The 27,793-nt window shown below is 36.6% G+C and overlaps 2 protein-coding genes and 1 pseudogene across 5 annotated transcripts in view; 2 read left to right on the top strand and 1 right to left on the bottom strand.

Annotated features, from left to right (window-relative positions):
- GIGYF2 (GRB10 interacting GYF protein 2) overlaps positions 1-27,793 on the top strand; it is a 97,712-nt gene that overhangs the window by 25,088 nt on the left and 44,831 nt on the right. For both annotated transcript variants that reach the window (XM_081143029.1, XM_081143030.1), the window contains exons 7-9: positions 7,668-7,776; positions 11,905-12,016; positions 13,255-13,295. In XM_081143029.1, coding sequence (XP_080999155.1) covers positions 7,668-7,776; positions 11,905-12,016; positions 13,255-13,295 — 262 coding nt within the window. The remainder of the gene's footprint in view (positions 1-7,667; positions 7,777-11,904; positions 12,017-13,254; positions 13,296-27,793) is intronic.
- LOC308559491 (heat shock cognate 71 kDa protein pseudogene) lies at positions 1,773-2,683 on the top strand (annotated as a pseudogene). Its single transcript has one exon. The product of its transcript is annotated as a heat shock cognate 71 kDa protein pseudogene (transcript).
- Positions 17,186-27,336, bottom strand: KCNJ13 (potassium inwardly rectifying channel subfamily J member 13). 2 transcript variants are annotated; one of them, XM_081143032.1, is made up of 4 exons: positions 27,044-27,164; positions 21,920-22,044; positions 21,569-21,811; positions 17,495-19,866 (listed from the first exon to the last, which is right to left on the bottom strand). In XM_081143032.1, exons 2-4 carry the CDS (start codon positions 22,026-22,028, stop codon positions 19,244-19,246), a joined length of 975 nt encoding a protein of 324 aa, XP_080999158.1. In that variant the 5' UTR covers positions 22,029-22,044; positions 27,044-27,164; the 3' UTR covers positions 17,495-19,243. The 2 variants fall into 2 exon arrangements, with proteins under 2 accessions (XP_080999157.1, XP_080999158.1); XM_081143031.1 differs by having other exon boundaries at positions 17,186-19,866; positions 21,569-22,044; positions 27,044-27,336.

Genomic DNA, 27,793 nt, shown 5'->3' with positions numbered 1-27,793 from the left:
TAAAAGTAAAAATTTACAGCATAGTAAATAATAGAAAATTTTCCCCATTTGGTTCCTCAGCCACCTGTCTTCCTTTCCCAAAGGCAGCCAGTGTTAGCAGTTCCTTGTGTATTTTTCCAAGTAAATACATATCCCCTTCCCCTTTGTACAAGTGATGGTGTACACTAAGTAGTCTTCTGAACTTCCAACTTTGAGTATTTTTATTGCAAAAATTTTCTGTATATTTGGAAAAAATGTTCTTTCATTATTTTAGTTTATTTTTCCCCCTCAGTGTAGTGCAGAGTTATTCAAATGCTTATATTTATAGTTCTTTAATTTTTTTGTTCTTGTCTTTGACAATTTTTCTTTTGGATATTAATCTTTTTCTTGTTGATTTATACTATTTATATGAGCTAACCCTAACCTGTTTTCTAAATTTTTTAATTGCATTTAATTTCATTTATGATTCTTTTTTAAATACAGAAGCTAATTTTTATACAGCACAGTTTACCAGTTTCAATCTTACTTGATTATTCTTCCAAAATTTTTAGCTGTTTATACATATATTTAATAATTTCTTTGTATTTTTCCTTAAATGATTTCCTAGATTTTTTAGAGACTAAATGGGCCAGAAAAGGTTTTTAATAAGTAGGGAGGCTCATTGAACACAGGGGCAGCTTTCCAGATCTTGGTCTTAGCAAGCCACATGTATACTCAGGCAACATTGTCAAAGGCACCTGCAGTTGGCATTGATGTTGGCACTCCCTACTCTTGTGTGGGTGTCTTCCAGCATGGAAAATTGGAAATAATTGGCAACAATCAGGGAAACCGAACCACCCCAAGATATGTTGCCTTTACTGATACCAAATGATTGATTGTTGATGCTGCAAAGAATCAAATCGCAGTGACTCTATCACATGACTTTTTTTATGCCAAACGCTTGATTGGACATAGTTTTGATGATGCTATTGTTGAATCTGATATGAAGCATTGGCCCTTCATGGTGGTGAATGATGCTAGCAGGCCCAAGGTCCAAGTAGAATATAAGGGAGAGATGAAAAGTTTCTATCCAGAAGAGTTGTCATCTATAGTTTTGACAAAAATGAAGGATACTGCAGAAGTTACCTTGGGAAGACTGTTACTAAAATGTTATCATTACAGTACCTGTTTACTTCAGTGACTCAGTGTCAGGCTACCAAAGATGCTGGAACTGTTGCTGGTCTCAGTGTACTTTGAATTACCAGTGAGCCAACTGCTGCTCCTATTGCTTACGTCTTAGATAAAAAGGCTGGAGCTGAAAGAAATGAGCTGATATTTGACTTGGGAGGTGGTACTTTTGATGTACCAATTGAAGATGGAATTTTTGAGGTCAACAGCTGGGGACACCTACTGAGGTGGAGAAGACTTGACAACCTAATGGTCAACCATTTTATTGAAGAGTGCAAGCAAGCAAACGAAGGACATCAGTGTGAACAAGGGGGCTGTCTGTCACCTTCTTACTGCTTGTGAACGTGCTAAGCATACTCTCTCTTCCAGCACCCAGGCCAGTATTGAGATTGATTGATATGCTTAGTGAAGGAATCAACTTTATCATCCATGCCCCATTTAAAGAATTGAATACTGACCTTTTTCTTGGCACCCTGGACCCTGTAGAGAAAATCCTTTGGGGTGCCAAACTTGACAAGTCCCAGATCCATGATACTGTCCTGATGTTCTACCCATATTTCCAGGGTTCAGAAATTCCTACAGGACTTCTTCAATGGAAGAAGAGTTGAATAAGGGCATTGACCCTGATGAGGCTGTTGCTCGTGGTGCAGCTGGCCGGCCGCCATCCTATCTGGAGACAAATTCGAAAATGTTCAATATTTGCTGCTATTGATGTCATTCCTCTTTCCCTTAGCATTAAAACTGCTGATGGATTCATGGCTGTCCTCATCAAGTACAATACTACCATTCCTCCCAAGCAGACACCTTCACGATCTACTCTGACAGCCAGCCTGTTGTGCGCATTCAGGTTTATGAAGGTGAGCGTGCCAAGACCAAGGCTAACAACCTGCTTGGCAAGTTTGAACTCACAGGCATACCTCCTGCACCTCGTGGTGCTTCTTAGATTGAAGTTACTTCTGATATTGGTGCCAGTGGCATCCATAATGTCTCTGATGTGGCTAAGAATACAGGAAAAGAGGACAAGTCACCATCACTAACAACAAGGGTCATTTGAGCAAGGAAGACACTGAGCACAGGGTCCAGGAAGCTCAAGTACAGAGCTGAAGCAGAGAAGCAGCGGGACAAAGTGTCCTCCAAGAATTCACCTGAATCCTGTGCATTCAACATGAAGCAGTTGTTGAAGATGAAAAACTTCAAGGCAAGATCAATGATGAGGACAAACAGAAGATTATTCACAAGTGTAAGGAAACCGACTGGCTTACTAACCAGATTGCAGAGAAGGAAGAACTTGAACATCAGCAGAAAAAGTCTGCAACCCCATCATTACCAAGCTGTACCAGAGTGCAGGAAGCATGCCAGGAGGAATGCCTGGGGGCTTCCCTGTGGTGGAGATCTGGTGGTACCTCTGGGACCCACCATGGAAGAGGTTGAGTAAGCCAGCCTTGAGCATAGGGTTAGCATTGTTCCACACAAAATATTGAAGGACCGAAATTTGTAGCAAATTCCATGGCAGTTGTAAAAGTTGAGCTGCTGTAGAGTAAATAACTGGGCATTCTTGATACTTGAATACAGAATATGTGCACAGGAAAAGGAAATAACGGAGTACTTTATAAGCACTGTATTATTGTAAAGTGGAAAATGCAGTCTTAAATAAAACTATTTAAAATTGGCACCACCCCCCCCAAAAAAAGTAGGGAGGAACACTTGCTATTAGTCACCAAAACATGATAGACTTAACAGAATAAGTAATTGAATCATTTAGAAACAAAACATTTCTAGGACATTAGTATTTTGTAAGTGGCTATACAAATCATTTGGAAAATCAAAGATTATTCAACAGATGCTGTTGGGAACAGTTGGTTAACAATTTGAAAAATAATAAAGTTAGGTATGCAGTACACCTATACATCAAAACTAGTTCTAGAATGACTAAAGGAGCAAGTCTTCATTTTGATTTTATAGTGAAAAAGTTTATCTAAAGGTGTTAAGGTCTGGATGCTAACTACTGGGCTTAATGTAAGGATGGGGAAGTTTTCAGGTAGTCACAGATCATCAGGGTCCATTTTTAGACGCATTTACAATGCATCATTTAGGATTTCCTGACACTTATTTTGTGGCCTTTGTTATTTATAAAATATGCTACAGTAAGACAGTGCTTAGAGCTGGCAAAAGACTTAACGTTTTTATTTTTTAACATTTTTTTAATAAAAATATGTCTTTATTGATTTCAGAGAGAGGAAGGGAGAGAGAGAGAGAGAGAGAGAGAGAGAAACATCAATGATGAGAGAGTCATTGATCGGCTCCCTCCTGCATGTCCCCCACTGGGGATCGAGCCACAACCCGGGCATGTGCCTTGACCAGGAATCGAACCTCGATCTCCTGGATCCTAGGCTGATGCCCAACTGCTGAGCCATGCCCATCTGGGCAAGACTTATTAACATTTTGATGTTTGTGCTTTGAGTGGTCAGACCCCTCTTCAGGAATTATTTAGATCTTTTCAGACTAGAGTTTTGTGTACATTTTCACCCATTACCCCTGCGGGGGAGGTAAATTCTTTTAATAACCTAAAGTAGTTTCTTGCCGCCTATCTTAAGTTTGCTGAAGTTACCTGAAATAGGTATTTTATCTTTAAATGTGAATTTTGCACACACACTCTATGTATGTATGCATGCATGCATGCACATATAAAATAAAACTAGGGAAAAAGCTTTTTTTTTTTTTTTAAAGAACAAAATTGATGCTCAAAGAAGATCTAGTTGCTCTTTTGGTGTTTCCCTTGAATATATATTTCGGTTTGAGAAGCATGACTCTATACATCTAAAATTTAGGTAGCTGAAAGACAAATATCACATGATCTCACTTATATGTGGAATCTAATGAACAAAATAAACTGACAAAATAGATCCGGAGATATGGAAGCATGCAACAGACTGATGATTCTGAGGGAAGGGTGGGGGGGGCGGCATCCCGAAAGAGATTAATCAAAGAATTTATATGCATAACTCATGGACACAGACAATAGTGTGGTGAAGGCTTGGGGAGGGGGCTGGAATGGGGAGGAGTGGGTCAAGGGGGGAAAAAGGAGACATCTGTAATATTTTCAACAATAAAGGTAAATTAAAAAAAAATTTAGGTAGCTCTTACCAGATTGGTGTATTTTATTTATTTGCCATCAGAGAAAATTACTTCATGTATGTGATTTTTAAATAATTATTGATTTTAGAGGGAGAAAGGGGAAGAGAGAGAGAGAATTGATTTGTTCCACTTATTTATGCATTCATTGGTTGATTCTTGACCTGGGATTGAACCCAAAACCTTGGTGTATTGGGATGACGCTCTAACCAACTGAGCTACTGGGCCAGGACCTCATGTATTTGATTTTGAATAGGTAATACATGTGCATACATAAAAAGTTCAAAAAGCCCAGGTAGTGAGAAGCAAGTCCGTGATTGACCCAAACTCAGCCAATTCTTCCTCAGGAGTAACCATTGTTTCCATTTTCTTGTTCCCTTCCAGGGACAGTAGTTACACCTGGAGCTGTTTATACACCTGACTCGTGAACAATATGGGAGTTAGGGCTGCTTACCCTGCATGTCGAAAACCCACGGATAACTTTTGACTCCACAAAAACTTAACTAGGCCCAGAAGCCTTGCCTATAACATAAATAGTTGATCAACATATTTTGTATATGTATTATATACTGTATCTAAAAGTAAGCTAGAGAAAAGAAAATATTTTTACGAAAATCATGAGGAAGAAAAAATACATTTACTGCATTTATTGGAAAAAATCAACCTATAAATGAACCTGCACAATTCAGACCATGTTGTTCAAGGGTCAGCTGTATATTGATTCCTTTAAATGTACATCCACATAAATGGTAGCATGCTCTGCACACAGTTGTATACTTGACCTTTTCCACCTAAGCATCTGTTTAGGAGATAATGGCAAATACTTATTTAGCATTTAATAAGTGTCAGACACTGTTCTAAGCACTTGCTGTTTAATGTGTTAACTGTTCGCAACAACCCAGGAAGTAGATACAAATATCGTTCCTATTCACATTTTATAGATGAGGAAAGTGAGGGACAGAGAAGTTGAGTAAAGGAGCCAAAAAATTCAGTCTCTGGCAATCTGGCCTCTCCGTGCTCCTAACTACAACTGTGCTTTATATCTTTTTTAAAAAAATATATCTTTATTGATTTCAGAGAGAGGAAGGGAGAGGGGGAGAGAGAGAGAGATAACAACATCAATGATGAGAGAGCTGCATTCTCCCCCCTCCCACCGGGGACCCAGCCCACAACCTGGGCACTTGTCCTGACTGAAATCGAACTGCGATCTCCTGGATTATAGGTTGATGCTCAACTGCTGAGCCACACTGGCCGGGCTATCCTTTATATCTTCATATGCTAGGTTGACCACATGAAATTGCAGTTTTGTGGATCAGGAATGGTTGAATATTAGCAATTTCATATGGTTCAACCTAATAAATAGAGTTGCCTCATTTTTTAGAACTGTATAGAATTCCATGTATAGATAACCATGATTTTTCAGTTAGCTTCTATTGATTGATACTAAATTGGTTTCATATTTTGCTTTTACAAAAATGCAGTACTGCAGTTAAAGATTTTTCTGCGTATGTAATTTTTCACAAATGTAGGGAGAGCAATTGTTGTGTCAAAGGTTATGGACATTTAAATACACTTTGAGAAATTGCCTTGCAGAGATTTTACCATTTTGCACTTTCAGTGGCTGTGTGTGACGATGTGTGTGTAAGCATATGAGAGTCTCCCCTGCACTGTATGGGTGGGTGCATTTGAGTTTTATTACATGTGATAGTTTGGTGGCAAGGTGTTCAGCTGCATGGGATCTTAGCATACATAATGCAGTTAGCCCTGACCTCTGTTTTTCCAGTATTAGAATATATTAATTTAGATTTTGAGACTGCATAGTCTTACTTAATTGTGTCCCCAGAGGCATTATTCAGTAATTCCACTGGTTACTCTGCTGAAAGGTAAGTTAATTTATTGTTTCAACCAGCTTTTTAAAAATACAGTTTGAAATGAGTGAAATGAATGTTTTTGAGTTGGGTGTCTTACTCTAATTTTTAGTTATTGGTTACATCTTAAATCTTAAGTTTTGAAGTTATGTGATTATATGATTATCTGTCAAACTCAAAGAAAAACAATTACATTAATAAGTTCTTAAAATTTATTTGAACAAATTATATTGAATACAATTCTGAAAAAGACAAGTAATGGTGACCCAAAGAAAGTGACCCATGTATTAAAACAAGAAATTCAATAATGAAAGAAGTTTTCCATCAACTACATGTTAATTTCTTTAAAAGAGGTAGAGACACCACATGTCAATTGATTTTTGAATGAAAACAACAAATTAGGACTTCACAGTGGAAAAAAATTTGGATGTAAAATATTAGTTGGAAAAAAAATTGGAACCCATTTCTTAAGTCTCACTTCTTGCCCTTCTCCCAGGAGTGTCCCTTGGCTATAGCCATGCCCAGGTTACATTTTCCTCAGTGCACCACACCCCTGCATCTGTGCACAAGTATCTGTTAGGTTCTAAGTATATAGGAAGTATTCAGGTAAGGATATATTCCAACATTTTCTGAGTTTAAAACTTGTGGAATTCTCCTTCAAATTAAATTAAAGTTGACCCCATAACAATGCAGGTGTTAGGGGTGCCAGCCTCCCATGCACTTGAAAATCTGCTTATAACTGCCGTATTTTATAGACCTTTTTTCAAGATTATTGTAAATACTCTTGCTTTACCTTTTCCTAAGCACTATAAACATTTTTGGCTCCCAGGCCTCCATGTTTGAAGGATGCCCACCCATTACTATCTCACTACTTGACCATGTTCCCGACTGGCTGTGGGTACAAGTGTAGGTCAATGACCGATTGGGGTTTTGTTTATTTTTTTTCAAGCATTTCCTCCCTCTCCCCCTTAAGATGGTTGGTCTTAAGTAGACTCTTACTTGGTCCTTCCCCATTTACTTCCCATTCCTGTCATTCTGTTAAATACTACTTGGAGCTGTCAGTTCACATTGGTGAGCAGAGTGAGGCAAAAAGGATCATTCCTTTTGCTCTTTATCATGCTATTCTTGATACAGACCTTTTTGTGACTCTCTCATTTCTAACTTTCACTAGTTAAAGGACCCTTTCAAATCATGATCTCTTACCAAGTTTTCTCTGTTATGATGCATATTTACCATGTCAGCTTTGGATATATACAGCATTTAGAGTTTGACATTTCTTCACACAACCTAGCATAGAGTGTAAGGCTTTGGTTGCCAATGTTTGTTGACCTGAAATGTTTATTTGAAATTTTTAGCTAAAGTCAGGTTTTGGATCATTTTAGTATGTTGTATAGTTAGGGTTTCCCATTGTTACTAGTAATTAGATGCCATTTTATAGATGTGATGGGAGATGGGGAGAAGCATTGTGCAGTTTTATCTGTTTTATCCATTTTTTTTCTTTCTTTTTAATTTTTTTGGCAGAGAAACTTTTCCATGTCTGTAAATAGTGCTGCTGTCCTGCGATTGACAGGACGAGGAGGAGGCGCGGTGGTGGGGGCTCCTAGAGGTCGGAGTTCGGCACGAGGGCGAGGTGAGCTTTCATGTGAACAAGTAAAAATGGAGGAGGAGGCGGAGGATAGGAAAATCACTTTAAAAATATTTTAATGCTTGATTTTTAAAAAACTGCTCTTTGACATTAACTGCATACTAAGTATCCCGAACATTTTGTTTTCTGAACCATTTCTTGATGTATCTGCGTCATGACCCCTGATTTGGAGTGGAGGAGAGTAATTCTAGCTTAGAGATTTGAGTGTGAAGGTTTCTAGATGGCCCTAGTTAATATTTGCAAATCTTTGTCTCCAGGGAGCTTTGCACTTGGAGAACCAGAGCTCCATGAAGTGCCTTGGCTGCTTGAGCAGCACCAAAGTCCCTGCAGGCCTCTGTGACCCAGGGTTTCTATATAAGGCCATGTGCCAAGAGTGTCCCCAGCCCCAAAGAGACTTTAGTAAAAGCTGTCTCATCAGTACTAGGGCTGTTTTAGGGGGTAGAATAAAAAATAATTATGCAGCAGTCATTTAACTTAAGTTTTATAGATTAGTGTCTTTTCTTAGAAGAACAGTTCTTCGATATTACTTGTTTCTTTGATATCTGCTGTTTTGGGCTTGTTGATTTTCTGCTGCATAAGGGCATTGTTGATGTTTATAATACTAATATTTACTTGAGCACTTACCTCTAAGTTGGTTAAATCATAGTCTAAACATCCCTTGTCATTTCATTTAAGAGGTGCTTTAGACATGGAAGAATTGAGTATCTGCAACGACAGAGGCCATTGTGACCATGTATTGCACCACCCAGATTGGCATGATTTTGAGTGTGGAATACCTAAATTCTCTTTCTTAAAGTTGTGCCTTAAGAATAGAGTAATTTATACTCCAACTTTATAGAGATCGTATTAAATTGTACATTCCCATTACGAGGTTTCTTTCAGTAGTCTGTTCAGAACGCGGGAATGCAGGGTTATGAATAATGGAAAGGTTAACTAAAACTCCACCTGTAGGCCAGTTACTGTTACCGAGTTGTACATGCTTTTTCTTCTGAATTTATTTGTCAGTCTCTAGAATGGTGGTTTTTAACCTGGGGACTTGTTAGAATCATCTGTAAAACTTAAGAGAAATACCTCTGAGAAAGAATTTCTTGGATGGCGAGATTTAGGCGTGTGTGCTTCAAAAGCTCCTCATGCCATTGAGCTTTCCAAGTGCAATTAGGTTCTATTGGTCTAGAATTCAACTTGAGGTGTGTGCATCTTGGTGGTGCGATGATGTTTTGGAGATGGCTCCAACCTGCTATGGGTGTTTCCTGTATTTCTCTGTGGTGGGCTGGCAGCAAGGAGAGGTTGTGTGTACTCAGCTTTGTATCCAGTGCTTTTCAGGGCAAGTCATAGAAATCTTAATAATCAAAAAGTGTGGCCCACAAGCCAGCTGTTTTTTGTGGCTCAAGTGACTATCAACTGTGCATGCTGCAAATACCACCCAGTGTCTTAAAACAGGCTTAAACAAAATTCCATGTCAAGAAACAAATGAGAGGTTGATAAATTTCTCCCTGCTTTCTGGTTTCTTTGAAGCATAGGGTGATCACACAGAATAGAAGTCTTATATTCACAATTTAAACAGGGCACATACAAAAGATACTGTGATGAAAACTGAATTAACATCAGTGTGAAAGAATGGCTTGAAACTTAGTCAAATGAAGGAACTGACTTTATGAAAAATACTTCTAACACCATTGTCCCAACCGTGATTCTTTTTAATGGCTTCGTAAGACCATTAATCTGTGTTTTATCATCTTCACTCATTACTTAATTTTAACTTGTTGGTTAAATATTGATTATTGTGGCTTTTTTCTTTTTTTCTTTGCATGGGCAGAGCTAACATTAGATGATAATCCTGGCTCTTTCCAACTTGAGGAAACTAAATATGAAAACCGACTGACTTCCTAGCTTCTAAATATCATGAACTAGTAAAATTTTAAAATACAAATAAATGGTGGAGAAAACAACACAGCTGTCATTTTTCTATTTTATCTGGTTAAGATGTTCAACAATAAAGCAGATCCACACAACTGTCAGCCACTGTCTTTATTAAAAGGAAGTATATTTTAATCCCCCAAAAGAATAGGGTAGAATCTCAGGTAATAGAACAGTCCTTTAAATTGAGCTTTACGAAAGATTCTTCATGATATAGTTACTTGCTCCTCCTTATCTGGGACCTACACTCATAAGTGATTATGAGCCTTGTGCACTTTGAAGATTGTTTCTACATTCTACAAGCTAGGCTGCTCTAGAAACTGATTGTTTTTATGTGCCCACTTATAAAGCTTTAGTCTCATAAGGAGGTCCAGTGCTAATGCTAGTCATAACTGGCAGAAAATCTTTTATCTGTATTTTGCTTGTTTTTCTAGCAAGCTGGAGGCTATTTTCCGTATTCATATGTTTTTAGAATAAAACACTTTTTCAAGGTAATGTATACTTAATGGTTTTCCAGAGAAAATTGTTCTCTAAAAGGACTGGGTACTGGTTTTCTTTCACCCTCAAAATGATCATTATATGGATCATCCTAGTATTGTGTAACAGTTTGTATTACACTGTTTGAGGATCTTAAATAAAATGTATTTCCTAAGGAGAGAGGTACTGAAATTGGGAGTTGCCTTTCAGTTGACTCGACTAGAAGGTAAGTTTATGATAATTACAGCTCAGCGTAGTCTTCACCTGTGCTTTACAGATGAAGAAATGGATGCTTGGACTGTTAGGAAAGCACATTACATTGTCCCCGCAATTACCCACATGTAGTCCTGTCCATCATGTTTGTATTTCCTAGTAAGAAGATAAAGTACAACTGTACTCTTGAGTCAGTTCTTGAGAACTTATAACCAGGACGTGAAATACTGAATGGATATTTGAAATAATTATTTGACTCAGTTGTATTTAGCTCTGGAATACATCCATGCGTTTATTCAAGATTCAGCATTACTTTTCTTTGAGTGGTTTTACTCTGTTGGGAGAACTTGAGCTAGGGATGATGGCTTTAATTTCGTTTCAGTAAATACATCCTTAGATGCCCCCACCCTTCAATTTTCAGGCCTGTGTGTTGGAAACATACTGTGCACATTAGTTGGGGAATCCTCACGCTGTGCAGAAAGTATAAGGTGGAAAATTCATACTGTCTTCTGCCTCCAAACCCAGCAGTTATGTATATATCCTTCCTGACCCGAACTGTGCAGCTATATCATTTATATAAGTGGAATCACTTTTATATGTATTGTTCTTTGGCATGCTTTTGTCATTAAACAGAATAATGTAGATTTTTTTTAAGTGGCAGTACTTTATTTTTTGTGTCTTCTACTGAATTGTTTTATCAGAATTTATTTAGCCAATCCACATTAATTAGATTGTTTCTGTGTTATTTATAATTACAGTGAACACTTTTATATGTATGCATTTGCATATTTGTGAGAGTATTTCTATTAGGATCAATTCTAGTTAGAATTGTTGAATCAATTTTTGATAGATCTAACCAATTGCCTTTAGTAAAGGCCAATTTAACTTGAACCACTAGAGCTTCTAAATCCCTACATCCACACACTCTTATTAGCTCTGTAGTTCAGATTTCTTCGTGATACTTTTCTTCAAAGTTTGAGCCTTTGGGTTTTGTGGAATATCCCTTAAGAAGTTAGTTCACAAAATTGATCTTTTAGAGTTGACCCTATTAAGTTACTCTCTCTGGAATTAGATAAATTATTTTGACATTTGTGCTTGGCGTTTGTACTTTATTTGCTCTTTGCAAACTCTCCAAATCTTTCTTTTTTTTTTTTTTTTTAAAATCACCTAATAAAAGGTTTAACTTGTAGTAATTGTTTAGTAATCACCTTAGAATTTCACTATTCAACTTTTTATTAAAGAGCTTAATATTGATACTGTTCCTTGTTCAGGACTGGGATTGGGACTCAAACCGGTTTATTAACTTGTTTCTTTCAACTTCCTGTGGTCTAGCTACTTCAATGCCATCATTGATCTCATAGGTAAAGATCTGTGGGCCTCGCTAAATATTTAAATGTAGGCATTCTGCTTTGTATAGAGACAGAACTTCAGAGATTAATCTTTGGTGTTGAACGTGTGCCAAATGTTGACATCTGACTATCATTTTTTCTGTTTTCTTATTTTTAGGCAGAGGCCGAGGTGAATGTGGTTTTTACCAAAGAAGCTTTGATGAAGTAGAGGGTGTGTTTGGTCGAGGAGGTGGCAGGGAAATGCATAGGTCGCAGAGCTGGGAGGAAAGGTAACTAAAAATCCACACCTTGGTATAAAGGTTACTTAGTGTAAAAAATGTGTTTTCTGCTTTCTGTAGAGGAGAAGCCGCTTTGTACAGTTACAAGTTTTTATTTTTTTAAATCCTCACCTGAGCCCGGCCGGGCGTGGCTCAGCTGTTGAGTGTTGACCTATGATCCAGGGGATCAGGGTTTGATTCCCGGTCAGGGCACATGCCCGGGTTGCAGGCTTGATCCCCAGTCGGGGGTGTGCAGGAGGCAGCCGATCAATGACTCTCTCATCATTGATGTTTCTATCTCTCCCTCTCCTTTCCTCTCTCTGAAATCAATAAAGATATATTTAAAGAAATAAAAAATCCTCATCTGAGGATATATCCATTGATTTTAGAGAGAGAGAGAAACATTAATCGGTTGCCTCCTGTACCTTACCTGACCAGGGATCAAAGCCACAACTGAGGTATGTTCCCTGACCAGGGATCAAACCCGAAACCTTTTAGTGTATGGTACAATGGTCCAACTGAGCCACCAGGCCAGGGTACAAGTTTTCATTTTTAAAAAATGCTGTTAATTATTGAATATCACGTTGTGTGTAGACATTTTTTAATGACCGTTATTTAAAAAGCATTTTAGATAAATAAGTTAATAAATTAGTGCCTGCTTGGATATTTAATAATTAGACTTGCTATTTGATACGTGTTAAGTGGGAAGTGATGACATTGTTTTGCTTGTTACTGTTCATGAAAGTGTCTTCTCTCTATTGTTTGTGACAGAGATGTATGTGCAGAGATGTCCACTGTGATGATATTTATAATATAAAATAATTGGAAACAAGTCAAACAGCTTAGTATCAGCATGGTTTCTTATATAGTGGTGTATCCATGCAATAGAATTCTATATAACCATTAAAGGTAGGGTGATTTTGAAAATGTTTAATGATGTAGGAAAACACATTATTAAACACATCTAAAAACTGTGTGCAGCATGTATTTAAAATAAGCATATATCTAATTTAAAACTATAATTAAATAACATTTCTGGGTCAGTAGAAGCTAGCTTTTGGTATGTGAGATTGTGGATATTTATGTTTTCATATTTGCTTTTCTCTGTTTTCCAAATGTTAGGCAATAACCATTTATTTGTTTTCTGATTTGAAAGAGAAAGAAATGCTATTAAAGAAAGTTAGAGAAGTGTGTGTTGTGGCTCAGGAATCTATCACTCTCATGTCTTGTTTGGAATTTATCTTTTCTAGGGGTGACAGACGCTTTGAAAAACCAGGACGAAAAGATGTGGGTAAGGCTTTCTTAGTGTTCCAAAGTATTTTATCTGGCTTTCCATGACACTCGGTTTTTCACAAGGCTCCCACAGAAGGACCCATTTATTAAAGTGACTCTGTTACCCACATCTCTCCAGTAGAGGGGGTTGTAGTATTGTCACATCAGAATTCCATGTTTATTTGAGGGCTCTTGCGTGGAACCAGCACTGAGGCATACAGTCATTAGGATTTACTTGATTTTACTTTTTAGGTCTGTGTTTCTCTGCAAGGCATACTTTTTTTATTAAGGCTGTCTTGTGAACTGAAATTTTAAACTAGGACCCAGTCTCTTAACTTCTTTTCCACTGTAAATAACATCTCACAGGTGAAAAGAAATAGAGAAAATGCTAGAATGTTGGCTTTCATATAAGGGATCAAAGGCTAAAATTATGAGTATTCTTATTTTAATCATTTATTTGTCTGATCTTTTTGATGTATACTCCCTTTTTCTTGTTTTGAAATGAGATTAGTCAAAATAAATTGTTTAAGGTCTTCACTGAATTAACACAAACATAGTAAGTGAACAGAATTTCAGTGTTTATGGTAAATTAATCATAGTTTATATTAAAGATCTATAATGTTAAGATGGGCTTTTTGACTGATTAAAGATACTACCTTACAAACTGCCAGTAGGTATTATTAATATCTGAGAGAAAAAAATTCCAATTCATAGTAACATTGCAGTTATGAAAATTACTATACAAATTCCAAATTCCTAGAAGTACCAGGCCAGTTCTCCTGAGCATGATTCTGCCAGTGGTAAACATTTCTCAAAAACATATACTAGATATGTAAATATCATTCACAGATTGATTGGCAGATTGTTTTTTTAAAACTAAGTAGTTATAATACCACTTTTGCACTAGTTTTCATCTCAAACTCATTTTAACATCAGTTATTTGATGTTATTTAAATTTCTCATTTATTATCATGGCATTAGGAATATAAATAAGAAGCCATTAAATGAGTGTAGCATGAAGAAACTTATTGCTAGTTGAATGGCTTTACTCATATTATAGACTATTGGATAAGTACTATCTTGGGAGATTTGTCAGGACCTGTGCTCCCATCCTTATTTGATTGAACACATTTCACAGTGAATATGGAGAGGTGATGAAGAACAGTTTAAAGAGTATAGGGTTTGGAGTCAGAAGATCACCAGCAATGTAAGCCCTCCAATATTTAGTGGTCTTGTAATAACTGGAAGTAATAATGCTTTAACAGAATTTTTAGGATTAAAAGTATGTGAACTCATTTATTCATTCAGTAATTAATGAATTCCTACTCATATGATAGGCTTTGTGCTAGGAGCTAAATAATATTCCTTTTCATTGATGACAATGTTGGTGTGTGATCAGATTTTCAAGCCATTTATTTCTAGAGGGATAGCTATAGAGAGGAACAACTGGGACTTGGGATCAGAATTAAGGTGGAACAAGAGACCAGATCTAATCAGATGGAAGTTTAACAGTAGAAAATGCAGTCTTGCATAAATAAACTCTACAGTTTAACATATGGAGCAATTGTGTAACAGGAGCCTTCTGGGGAAAGGCACAGCCTTCTCAGCTGACTGCTTAATACTAATCAGCAGTGCCAGTGTGTCCAAGTGCAGCAGTTACTAGAAGGAAAGTATCCCCAGTGGGTCAGGTGATAGACCCATTGTCTTTTATGTTGTCACAGGAGAACTTAAGTATTGTGTTCAGTGCTAGAGCCACACTTTGGAAGGATCCATACCTTGGAGTAGAATGGTTGGGCATTTGAAGTCCTGTGGTGGGGAATGCATGAAGGAAATGGGCTTATCTACATGGGAGACACGATTCTGGACAGGACAGAGTAGAGAGTTTTTAGGGCCACTCTCCGCAAATATTTGCTTAACATTCATGTAAGAGAGGAATTTGACTTGATCTGTATGAGTCTAAAGGGCAGATTTAAGGAGGCAGATATTTGACACAGTCTTAAAAGGATCTAATGGAGTTGTCTGAAAATGCCTTGGATTGCCCAGTAGCGAGTTCTCTGTCATGGAAGTAGCTTGATTTTAACTGTTTCACACTCACACTTTGGTGGTTTGGACTAGATGAGTATAAAGTTCCTTTTTATCGTTATTTGCCTTTCTCATATTTCAACTCTGTTAATTCAGTAGGGTAATTTTCCCAATCATCCTCTGCTAAGAATATAGGTTCTTTTCTTTGCAAAGAGAAAAGGTATATTTTTGAGAAGGCAAGTTCCATAAAACTAAATTGATGTGAAGTGGTTAAGACTTTTAAGAAAGTTTTCCTCCAAAAATATCAGGACATCTTCTACACATACATATTCAAGTATATAATAGTAGTTTTTATTAAATGCATTTTGATAAGATGCTAACTTTCAAGTTATTAACTGTGCTAATTATTCTGAGCTCTTTTTGTAAATAACCCACTTTTGTTGAAAATATTGTAGATGAAAAAAATTGCTTATAATTGTATCTTAAACTATTCAGGAACAACAGTACTAAACTAGTTTGTTGGGACACTGATAGATTATTGATCAATTGTGAGATGTTCTGTGACATTAAATTAAGATAATTTAATGTACTGAATGATTTTTTTTTTAATTGGAGATGGTTCTTATCATGTATTTGCTTCTTATCATGAATTAGACATCTGGATAAGAATTGGGCATAATCCCTGTTAACACCCATGGGAGAACACCCATGGGAAAATGTGGAAAGAGGCCTGTGATCATGGAATTCTTATTCAGTGGGAATGGATTGCTCCATGGGGGAGATCAGTTCCAGTGATCATCTCCTAGTATGATTCTGTGAGGATGAAATTAAAAGATGGTTAACAAATAAGAAGTGATCCTGATGATACCAATAGGTTCACAGCTAGTGTGACACCAGTTAGTGCATTTGATGTGAAATACTTTGATGTAGACAAAAAGCAGTTTTTGGTTATTAGGACGCTGCTGACAGTTGGCAGTGTGGGCTTGTATATAAATAAAATTAAGCCTTATGGTTTTTAGTACCTACTTGTGTTCAGTTTGTTCGCACTATCATGGTATCTGTATTGGTCTCCAGAAGCATTATTTAAGTTAGATCTAACATGCTCTTCCTGATAATGTGTCTGAGATACATCTCTGAGCTCCCAGGTGGTCCAGGCTAGTGAGCCGTTCCCACCTCCCAGTAATTTCCCCCTCTTTCTGTTTGCAGTCCATTCTCCTGAAAGGGTAATGGCATCTTTGCAGAAAACTTAATCCTTAATGTAGAAACTGATTCTGTGACATGAAAGAATTATGAACGGTGCTTTTGGAAGCTTTCAATCCCCCAGACCAGTGATTTTCAACCGTGTGCTATGCCACACTGGTGTGCTGCAGGCATTTTTAAAACATGCAATATCTGACTATTTAGTCAGGGACACTGACCTCTTTTCCCTTATTTAGATTGTCAGATAAAAAAAATGACAGCAGCTCTGGCCAGGCGGCTTGGTTGGTCGGAGCAGCATCCCGTAGACCAAAAGGCTGCAGGTTCAGTTCCCGGTCAGGGCACATGTCTAGGTTGTGGGTTTGATCTCCGGTTGAGGTTTGGGGCTTGTACAGGAGGCAACCGATCAATGTTTCTCTCTCACATTGATGTTTTTCTCTGTGTCTCCTTTCTCTCTCTCAAAAAAAAATCAAAAAAATCAAAAACATCCTTGGGTGAGGATTAAGCAAAAAGGCAAGAAGAGACACGAAAATAACAGCAACAAACCCAGTGATAGCCGTCCGGTGTGAACGAATCACCATTATACCTACCTTTTTTGTCAGATCTGCAAAAAATGTATTTTTTGGTGTGCCATAGAATTTTAGTAATTAGTTTATGTGTGCCATGAAATTAAAAAGGTTGAAATTCGCTGCCCTAGACAAAAATTTTTTATTACATTTCTTAGTTGTCTTATTTTGAAACATTTAAAAAATAGCATTAGTGTACCAACAGAATTTTTTTGGGTGCGTCTGTGTAGGGGGAAGTCACATCTAGTTTTCAGATACAAAATTAATGTGTAAATAGTGTACTTCAGTGGAGAATTTGCTCCATCTGTAGGGAGACTTAGATCCCAGATCCTACTCATTCCCTTTGTTGTGTCAGTTTGGGCACCTTCACATAACTGTTGGAATTGTGATCTGTGGAAGTGATATAGAGCTCTTAGGAAAAAACATACCATGTAAATCTTGATACAACTTTTATTTTCACAAGTTAGGTGAATCTTGTTACTTTATTATAGAAATAAGAATTATTGCTGTCTATGTGTTAGAACGTTTTGGGTTGGAAAAAATCTGTTGGTCTGGCTACTACTTAAATTAAGAAGGCCTAAGATTTTCAAACGGCAAAAGTTCCCAATAATTAAGTTTCTGTGTCCTTGATATTCTTCTGCTGTTACCAGTCTTAGACCACTCCAAAATTCTTCTTAATTTCTTTTCCTTTTGGTCAAAGAGTAGAAAATGTGACTTGCTGCTATGCTCTGCTCTTCATACTGCTTGCTTTCACTCAGCTAGTATTTATCTCGAGATTATTCCTGCATGGGTCATCACTAGTGGGGAGGGTTAATTTTTCACTTTTACCACATAAACCTGAATAAGGGAAATTTCAGAAAAGAAGAGCAGCCACAAGTCTATTTGAAATTTGATAGGGTGACTTATTTGGTTCTTGTTTTGTTTGAGGACAGTTTGATTTTTTATTGACATGAAAAGTATACAAAAAAAGGATAGTCTTAAACTGGATGTGTAAGGAAATGAAGGGTTCATCTTAGTATATATAAAATAAAAAATGAAGCAGAGAAAGCATAATTTTCAGGGGGAATTAGGTTTGGAAATAAATAATAGATTTATCTAGTGCAACCTCCTACTGGTGAATAAACACTCATTTTATGTTTATAGAAAAAACTATTTGAAGTTGGAAACAGGAATTTGTGTTTGAAAATACTTCATTGCCTAATTATTTTGTGCTTTATCTATTGGAGATTTTTTTCCTAGTTGAATTACATCTGGCTAAACCTTTATATCTATAAAAACTTTTATGTGCACTTACAAGTTATTTAGAACTATTATTATTATTTTTTATGCCATTGAATGGATCGTAGGTAGGAAGGAAATGTTTTTACTTAGGTTGCAAGCCATTTAATGAGCAGTTGGTTATAATTTTTAAACTACTATTTGATTTGTTATGTAGGTGGCTTTATGTAGATCTAATTTTGTATCTCCTTGTCAAAATTACCACCACAGTTTCCATTTGGTCTGGAGCTTGTCTTATTTTCTCTGATCACATTTTGCCACAAATATATGAACGTGTGTTTGGGTGTCATGCTCAACTGCCTATGGGGTTATGTATAAATCTATACTTTGCTGTTTTTCTTGTGAAGTTTTGTTCTTAGCTGTTAAAAATTAAGGGGGTATTACCCAGTTTTGTAATATAAAAAATCCAAAGGAATGATCTTTGTTGTCTTGAAAAAAATAACAGTTTAAAATAAATGTTCACTAAATACTGTGAAATCACCTGTCTACCCAGGAAGCTAGGTTTGAAACTAGACTGTTTTTGCTTCAACTTGCAGATGAAAATGGGAGATTTATGGTTGATTTTCTTAGAGTTCAACTGTGTTAAACTTCATTGTCCATTACCTTCATCATTGGCATCATACCACATCTTTATAAATTCACCAACATTTCTGTATAAATGTCTGTCACGTTGAGATGCACTGATTTCAGCAACCACAGATACAAACTTTGTAAAGTAGAATGTTATATTTCCAGAATGTGTATTTTTAGCTCAGCCATTTTTTATGAGCATAGGCTCGATGTAATCAGAGAGATGTAATCAGCGTTGCGAAAAAAGAGAACATGAGCTATGATGGAGGAAAAGTAGCTGCATTCCTGGCTGGATATATTTAATACATTAACAATAGGGTGCTATGGGTACATCTTATTCTGTCAGTCCTGTTTCAGAGATCTGAAAATTGTCAATGCTTTGTCCATTGATACGGATGTCCAGGTCAGTCCTGTGTGGGCTCTTAGAGACCACAGGAGTTGGAAGTTCAGGAACAGTCTTGTCAAAATTCTCCATTTTTATTTGATACTCACCTTTGGAACCTCGGGTCAACAGAGATGCAAAACTGTGGTGTAACATGATCTCAGAGGGTAGATAGGATGTCCTCCTTTGGCATATTTCTCCAGTGCCTTCTTGCATTGCTGAGAGGAACACAACTAATTCAAAGTGGGGGGGATTTTCATGCTGGAGCAGAGTAGCCAGAGGACTCGAAGGTATAATGGAGTGATAGTAGGTTAGTGGGAAGATAAAGAATGGGCATTCCTCAGAGCTGATGCCATCAAGGTGGAAGTCCACGCTGGTTTGGTAGAGTTCTCCGTTTTCTCTTTCCTGATAGAGTATAGCGGAGACCCGAACACTGGTTAGAGGGCTAGGTCGAGTGTTGGCCACTTGGAAAATAAGATTAGGTTTGCCATCTACATGAGTCACGACTGCCATGTCAGTGAAGCGAATTGAGAACGCTCGATTTTTTGGCCGGGCAATCTTCGCCACAAAGGCACCTAAATTAGAAACCATTAAGTTTTTTTTAGAATGAGTACTTTCCATGTCAGTACCTTTTCTGCATGGGAAGGGTATATCAAATAGTTACACATTTCTTGGTGCCATGCTTTCCAAATAAGCAAGGAACAGAACTCGTTAATTTGGGTAGTCTCATTTGCCTGAAGAATTTTTGAAAGTGTACATACACTCATTTAATAATTACGATTTCAGAATAGATGAGCAAAATTAATTTTGTTACTTAGAAATGTAAAACTTTACCCTCTAAAAGGATAAAGTTTTAAAGTCAAACAATGGTTATTACCTATATTCCTGCCCCTGTTTTTTAAAAAAGTGACAAAATAAATTCAACTTAAGTGCAACGAGATTACTTCAAGCCTAAATAGAGATTGGATTCAAAGTAGAATGATTTGGGGTGGGGAAAGGACCGTAGATACACTGAAGAGCTTTTTAACTTTGAAATCCTCCCTCCCTTTTTTAAAGAAGTCTCTGGTTCTAAGGTGATTCCAGTGCACCTTTCCCGTGCGTTCTTGTTCCCACGAGCTATAGATCAGGGTTTCTTAACTGCTTTTGTGCCACAGATCTTGTTGGCAGGCAGGTCTATGGGATTATGCTTTAAATGCATAAAAATAAAATATATAGGAAATCAACTATATTGAAATCCAATTGAATATTTTAAAAAGTTGTGTTACAGTACTGTATGTGCTTTATTCATACATTTAAGTAACAAAAAATAGTGGTGGATTTAGTACTGTAATGTTGAAGTATTGAAGTGTGATATAAAAATATTTGATTTCTGTTTGTATCAAAGTTACAGGTATTGCTGGTGCTATTGTTTTTTGTTGCCTACATTTATAGTCAAAGGAAATACCAAATTTCAGTTAGGAGTTAGTGAAAAAAGATGCAAGTTTTTCCTGTCTCAGTTCACAGATCCTCTAAATTTTATCTAATCACTGATCCAGTTTAAGAACTCTTGTTGTAAAGGTTAAGTGATTTATTATGGGTTGTGGAGCCACTTGTTGGCACACTGGGACTTCATATGGCCATTGCTTACCTTCTCTGATTGTTCCTGGGTAGTGTGTTAAAACCAGGATTTCTTTTTGTTTTTTTAATTGTATGTATCACTTATAAAAAGTACATTAGCCCTACTTGTGTGTTACTGTTTTCTAAGCAACATTCCATAATCTTTGTGGCTATATTTCCAGTGCATTTTGCTACGAATGTGTATGTACACTTGTGTGTGTATGTATACAATGCTGACTTTGGTGCTCTGGGCTTACCTAGTATTGAGTAAATGTTGAAAAGGTGAACTCAGAGGAGAAAATTCTAGCCGAGTTTAAAATACGAAATTCTTCTGTTAGGTAAAATGTCAAATATGTTCTTATATTTATTCACTTATTTTATAAAATATTTAGCTTCTCTGAAAAATCTCTTGTAGATCTTTTGTTAATTTTTTTTTTTTGCATAAGATGTTGCTACATGTTAGTGTCATAATGGTCCCTGTTTTCTTAAGTTCAATAGGTAAAATTTAAGAGTCATATTTCTTATTATCTCTCTTATCTTTTGTCTCTAGACTCTCCTTTCAGTCTCAGGCATTACCTGCTAATAACACAAAGAAATGATTCTGTAACACGTTGCTCATTACTGGCTGTACCCTTTCGAAAACATTCATAATTTTTTTAAAGAACAAAAACAATTAATTACCTGTTATAAAAGCCTCTAGCATGAGGCCTAGGAGCATTTGTATGGCAAGTAGGGCGATTGCGCTTGGACAGTCACCACTGGGGAACATGGTGCCATAACCAATTGTGAGTTGTGTCTCCAGGGAGAAGGAGAACGCAGCTGTGAAACTGGTGATGTACTTGACACAGATAGTATGGTTTTCAGGTGGGGCATCGTGGTCTAGTTCCAGATCGCCATTCATCTCAGCTAGCACGTACCAGAGCACTGCAAAGACAAGCCAGTGGACAACAAAAGAAGCAGAAAAGACCAGCATCATCCAGCGCCAGCGCATGTCCATTAGGATTCCCCAAGCATCTCGAAGATAGACAAGACCTCTTTGTGCGCCATCCATTTGAAGTGTGCTGTGGCCATCCTTGGTGACCATCCTCCGGTATCTCTGAGTTAGGAGAGGAGCAATAACTTTGCAATTGCTGCCATCCATCTCAGGCTGTAAATCTCTGAAATGAGATTTACAGTTAATATTAATACATTCTGAGACCTCATTCACTATGTAATTTCTTTGGAATGCTTTCCTGACTATTGTACAGGCTTTTCCAGTGTGACACTGTCTCTCTTCTCTTTACATAAGGTGGCATTTTCTAAGATTCATTTTATAGCTAATCATGGGTTGCCTTAAGATGTCTCTTATTGTTTCCTAGAATGACTGTTAAAATATTATTTGGTGCCCGGCCAGGCGTGGCTCAGCGGTTGAGCATTGACCTAGGGTCCAGGAGCTCGCGGCTCGATTCCCGATCAGGGCACATGCCTGGATTGTGGGCTTCATCCCCAGTAGGGGGCGTGCAGGAGGCAGCCGATCAATGATGACTCTCATCATTGATGTTTCTATCTCTCTCTCCCTCTCCCTTCCTTTCTCTGAAATCAATAAAGATATATTGAAAAAAATATATATTATTTGGCATTTTAACATTTACAAGTATATTTTAAAATTCTAGAAGGTTGGGATTATGATTCATAGTTTATTGACACCCCTATATCTTTCTTGTACAAGTATTTATTATTCAGGCATCGAGTATTTATTGCCTTCACTAAACATTATGTATAAATAAAAACTTTTCATAATTATCTAATGATTTATAATTATGAAAAGCTCATAAAAGAAATGTTGAATATGTGTTTCTCTGTAAATAAATAGAAATCATTTGGAAGTGTAGTGTTAAACTATCTGTAAATGTTTTGATGCCAAACTTAGTGCTAGGGCAAGACTAAGCTTTTAGAGAGTCATAGTTCTAATACATGCTTTCTTGTTAGTGTATTGAAAGCTCTATATATTTTTTTGTCACTTTGTGGCCATTTTCATGGACTCTCTTCTTCCCTTGCTGATGGATTGCTGCCCTTTTAAAATATTCTAGATGCTAATTAGATTGTGGGGTGGAGAATTATTCTCTTGGCAAAATAAATCTAGGTAGAGATTCCTAGGTAATATTAATTTTGAAAGTAAATAAACCAGAAAATAAAGCTTCGAGTTTAATGAACTAAAATAATCATTAGTACTTCAAATGTGAATTTTGAAAAGATAATATAATTAGTTTTTAGCTGTAAACAGTATCAGTGGTTACCCGTTTCTCTGTGTGGTGAGTAGAAATACACTGTATGTTTTCTACGTGACCATCTTTGCATGTGATAAAGTAGTTTTGAGTCTTACATAGAGGCTGCCAGGAGCCGGATGGGAAATGCTGCTTTGCTCCTTGAACTCTCCTTTCTTCTTTGCCACAGTTCAGTAGTAGGAGTTATATTTGACACTTTTCTTTGCTCGTTTTAGAAGTAGATGCCCTTGGAAGTAATGCAAGACACTGTCCTTCCTTCCTTCTTGAGGACGGTGCTGCTTAAGTGGACTAGAGGCATATAGAGCTGGCTTGTTGCTCGGATTTGCCCGACCCTTCCTATATCTGAGGACTCTGGAGACTGCCCTCCTGTGTTGTTGGACTTGAACATTGGCCCACTGGGTATATACTTTCTCTTTTGTCCTGGGGCTAATTTATCATTTATTGGCGACATTAGAGACATTCTCTTGTATTTTTTTCAGATTTTAGTTACTGATGGAACACTGGAATGATTGATAAATTTATTTAGATTAGATGGCCATTTCAGTTTTATATTATAAACTTAAAATATAATTTGTTATTCCTAACAAGTTGTTATTATCATTTTACTTAGTGTATTTTTTTTTCTTGGCACAGCTATTTAATGACTCATTTTGCTAGATTCTTTAAATGTTTTAGGAGACCTGATCTCTGCCCTTTTGGAAGTAACAATAACAACAACAAAATATTCACAGGCACTGTGCTAGGTGCTTTCATGTTGCATTGTCTCTAATTCTTTGGTATCTCAATAAGATAGACATTATTATCCCATTTTTCAAATGAGGTCACCGAGGATCAGGTAGGTAAAGAAGTGTACACAAGGCAGTTGGGGGCCTTGGATTATTTGAATTATTAATCAAGTCTGGCTAACATCTCAGCTGGTTAATTTTTTTTTTCTTTTTTTTTTTTTTTTCCCTACAAGGAGCTGTCTATTTAGAGAGTTTGGTGAAATAAAAGTCTTTCCCAAGATAATTGGTATTACATTCACACAAAAATCTGTGACAGCAGATGTTTTTAGCACTTGTTAGATGTTCTTCTTGTCCCCATAACTGTCTCAAGTATCTGTTTTAAACCATTGTTAACTTTATACATGACTCTGTGATGGTAATGATTAATAATGTTAGCTAAACACTACACATGTATTAACTCATGTGAAGCCAGTAGTCAATGCCTTGCCAGAGTAACCTCTCAGTATTAGTTGCTTTATTGTTATTAATATTTTTTAACTTTCACAGTAAAAGTACCATTAGTATGCCCATTTTACAGATAATGAAACAGGCACAGTGAGTTTCCTAAGATCACAAAGATAGTAACTAGTGGTGAATCCTCTACTGAGTCCATGGTTCAGAGTTAGTGCTAATATTGCTTCTTTAGCCCTGGTTACTAACTTCACCACTACAGAATATTTGTTCTTCAGGAATGCTCGCTTAGGTTCAGACCTATGATTTGTAGGCAAGAAATGTATTTTCAGTTAAGGAAGACACCTTGCAAACTCTGAAGATTAGTACAATCAGAATTATTACATAGTCAATCTAGGATTCTATAGACCAGCAGAATTAAAACAAAGTGTGGAGAGGAGAATTCTTACATAGCTTTGGAAATTTGTATTTTGCCAGGTGAAAAATAATTTAAAAAATACAATACTATCATAATTTTATAAAAGACATTTCGACACTTGAAGAATGTCGGAACCACTGCTTGGTTCTGTGTTGTCCACGTATTGTCCTTCACTGTTTCTTACTTCCTGCCTGTGTGAAGTGCCCATCACAGACCTCTGCACTAGTGCTTATTCCACTTCAGGAACCACTGAGTGCTTATTGTTTCACAATAACTGTGGGGGGGGGGGAAGCTGCATGATCCTTCTTGATTTTCAACCTGCTTCGTTAAGTTCTAAAATGCATTACTGGGAGATAGCCTTTCTGTCCATACTGTAGCTAACAAAATTTAATTATTCTCATTTGGGCCTTTTCAAGATTGTAATACTCATGCTCTAGGCTTTTACAATTTTATATTTTCTCTTGCAGCTAAATAACTAAATACATGGAAAAACCTTTGAACAGGGAAGTCAAAAGGCTAATATCAAAGCAGCAAAGTAATATCTTTTTATATATAAAACCTTGCTAGATCTTGTTCAGATTGTGTTGGGGAGTGGAGTAGTAGAGAGAAGTAAGATTTTGACTCCTGCCTAAAAGATTACCCTGTATGACTCCATTCTTTGGACTCATGTATTCATTGTGTTTAGGATCCGGATGACAAGGTGGGGAATCTAGCTGGCCAGGCTCTGGCTCTGTTGATTACGTAGCTGTGTCAGTGTGGGCAAGCCACCCAATCCCCTTGGCCAGGCTTCTTTATATTAAAAAGGGAAAGGAATTAAATAACATGATCCCTTGGAACCCTACATGTTTTAAACTTATTACCATTTCCCTGGACTGATAGGTTTTCTGTATGATTTCTTTCCTGTATGATGTTATGTCTGCTTGTATGGCATTTAAAAAAATTATTGTTGCCTGATGTATGTAGATTTCCTTCCCATCAAATTTAAAAGTGTCTGATGGATAGATGTTATGTTTATGCCATTATATTTCCAAATTTTCATATCTCTGTGGGCACACAAGTGCATTTTTAAAAATTTATTTTAAAATTATAATTTACATACAATATTATATTAATTTCAGGTGTATGACATAGTGATTAGACATTTATATACCTGATGAAGTGATGACCACAATAAGTTTAGTAACCAGCTGTCACCCACCATTCATAGTTATTACAATATTATTGACCATATCCCCTATGCTGTGTTATATCCCCATGACTCATTTTGTAACAGGCAGTTTGTACTTCTTAATCTCCTTCACTTTTTTTTTGCCATTTCCCCCACCTGCCTCCCATCTGGTAACCATCAGTTTGTTCTCTATATTTGTGTTTGTTTTGGTTGTATTTATCTTGATTTGTATTTATATGATTCTCATCAACTGACCCAATAGAAAGTAGAATTGAAGTTTGGGAAAGTTTGCTTGTATCTGTGTGTGGGCTGTAAAATTTTTGCCCACTCATAAACTGTTTTATGGAAAAAATAGTACTTTGTACAAATGATAGTTCGGCAGTTTCATTGGTCATCGAAATAATGGATTCGTTCTACTCATTAGATTGTAGCTCTAAAAACTGTCTCTTATTGCCATGTTATACTGTAGTTCATATTAAACAGTTAAGATATAGGCTATGACAATAAATGTTAAATGATTACAATATTACTATGTATTTGTTCACATCTTGTATAAACACTTGAAGACCATATAGAGTCTTATAAATTGTCTTTCCTGTCCCTCCATAATTAGGACAGACTGAGTTCTAACTCTATTATATAAGCTCAGAGATTCTTCTATGTTCTTATTTGCAGAGCATCTAATTTCAGTAATCCATGCTTAAAACAAAATTTTAAATTAGGATATTCATCACTTTTTCATGGATTAAAAAATTAAAAACAAAGTTTTTCTTTTTGTCATTTGCTTTTGTATGCTCATTTGGGGTTCTTTAATCCCTTTCAGAAGAAAAAGGTACATTTTGTTAAAAGTTACTGAATTTTTGTAAGGGTTTTTCTCTTCTGGTTTTTGTATTATAATGGAGAATTAGTATACATTTAATAAAACAAGACAATTTTCAGTAAGGACTGTTAATCCATTTCCAAAATTTAAGGAAAAAGAATGAAGAACCTTAATGTATGACCCTGTAGGTAATGTCTTTGTTTTAAAGCTTTATTGGCAAAATCTAGCTCTGTCCCTGTTTGCCAATCACTTTCTTTCTTTGTTCCTCTTTAAGGAATGAAATAAGAATGAATATTATTTCATGTACTCACCAGTTTTTTTGCTTGGTCAGCCTATATGCACAGGTAGGTCTTGAGGAAACTTTCAGAGTCAGCCTTTTTGATGAGGTAATTTTACTCTACAAGTCTAGGCTGTAGGTTCTCTTCTTGGACTGGGTTTACAGTGCACATTCCTCTGTTTATAATGGCGTGGGGGCTGGTTTCAGCTGAAGCTGATGCGATTGGTCACTTAGTCTGCAGGGGGGCCAATTAGCTCTGATCATGTGGAAAAGAATGCTGGTTTATTAGGAGGTCTTTCTTTACCCAACACAAACCTTAACAACTCTGGTTAAAGCCTCCAGAACTGACTTGGAGAAGGGGTGCATTTTTTCTCTCTAATCTGGACCGGTTTTTAGTAAGTTTGCATAATCTTACTTAAGAGTTTATTTAAAAGTTCAAAGGGATAAAATTCCCTGCAAGATTTCCTTTCAGCCGTCTTTCCTTATATAGCATGTTAAAGTGTGAGGTATTTCCTTTACTAATCTTTTTTTCCTCCATTTCTTTGGGGAAGATATCCTTGGATAAGGACTTTTAGGTATGAATTAATGAATTGATTTTTACCAGTTTTCTTTTCATGTCCCATCTCATCAGAATGGCTGTCAGTAACTCTAGAACTAGTAATATAGGTAATTTAGTTACCTGAAATCTTTTTTGGGCGTGGCAAGGAGGCAGACTTTTTTATTTTCATTTTTTATGATTATATACAGAGGCCTTGAGTAAGAATAAACTTGTTTGGTACCTTGT

Source organism: Miniopterus schreibersii (genome assembly GCF_964146895.1).
Source record: "Miniopterus schreibersii genome assembly, chromosome: 7".
NCBI lineage: Eukaryota > Metazoa > Chordata > Mammalia > Chiroptera > Miniopteridae > Miniopterus > Miniopterus schreibersii.
The sequence above is the reverse complement of the archived record's forward strand: the minus strand, read 5'-3'. Positions and strand labels throughout refer to the sequence as shown.

Coding starts and splice junctions, on each gene's coding strand:
- KCNJ13 (XM_081143031.1), bottom strand. CDS start 22,028: ATGGATGGCAGCAATTGCAAAGTTATTGCTCCTCTCCTAACTCAGAGA. Junction 19,867..21,568: donor GCTAGAGGCTTTTATAACAG/GTAATTAATTGT, acceptor TTTCTAATTTAG/GTGCCTTTGTGGCGAAGATT.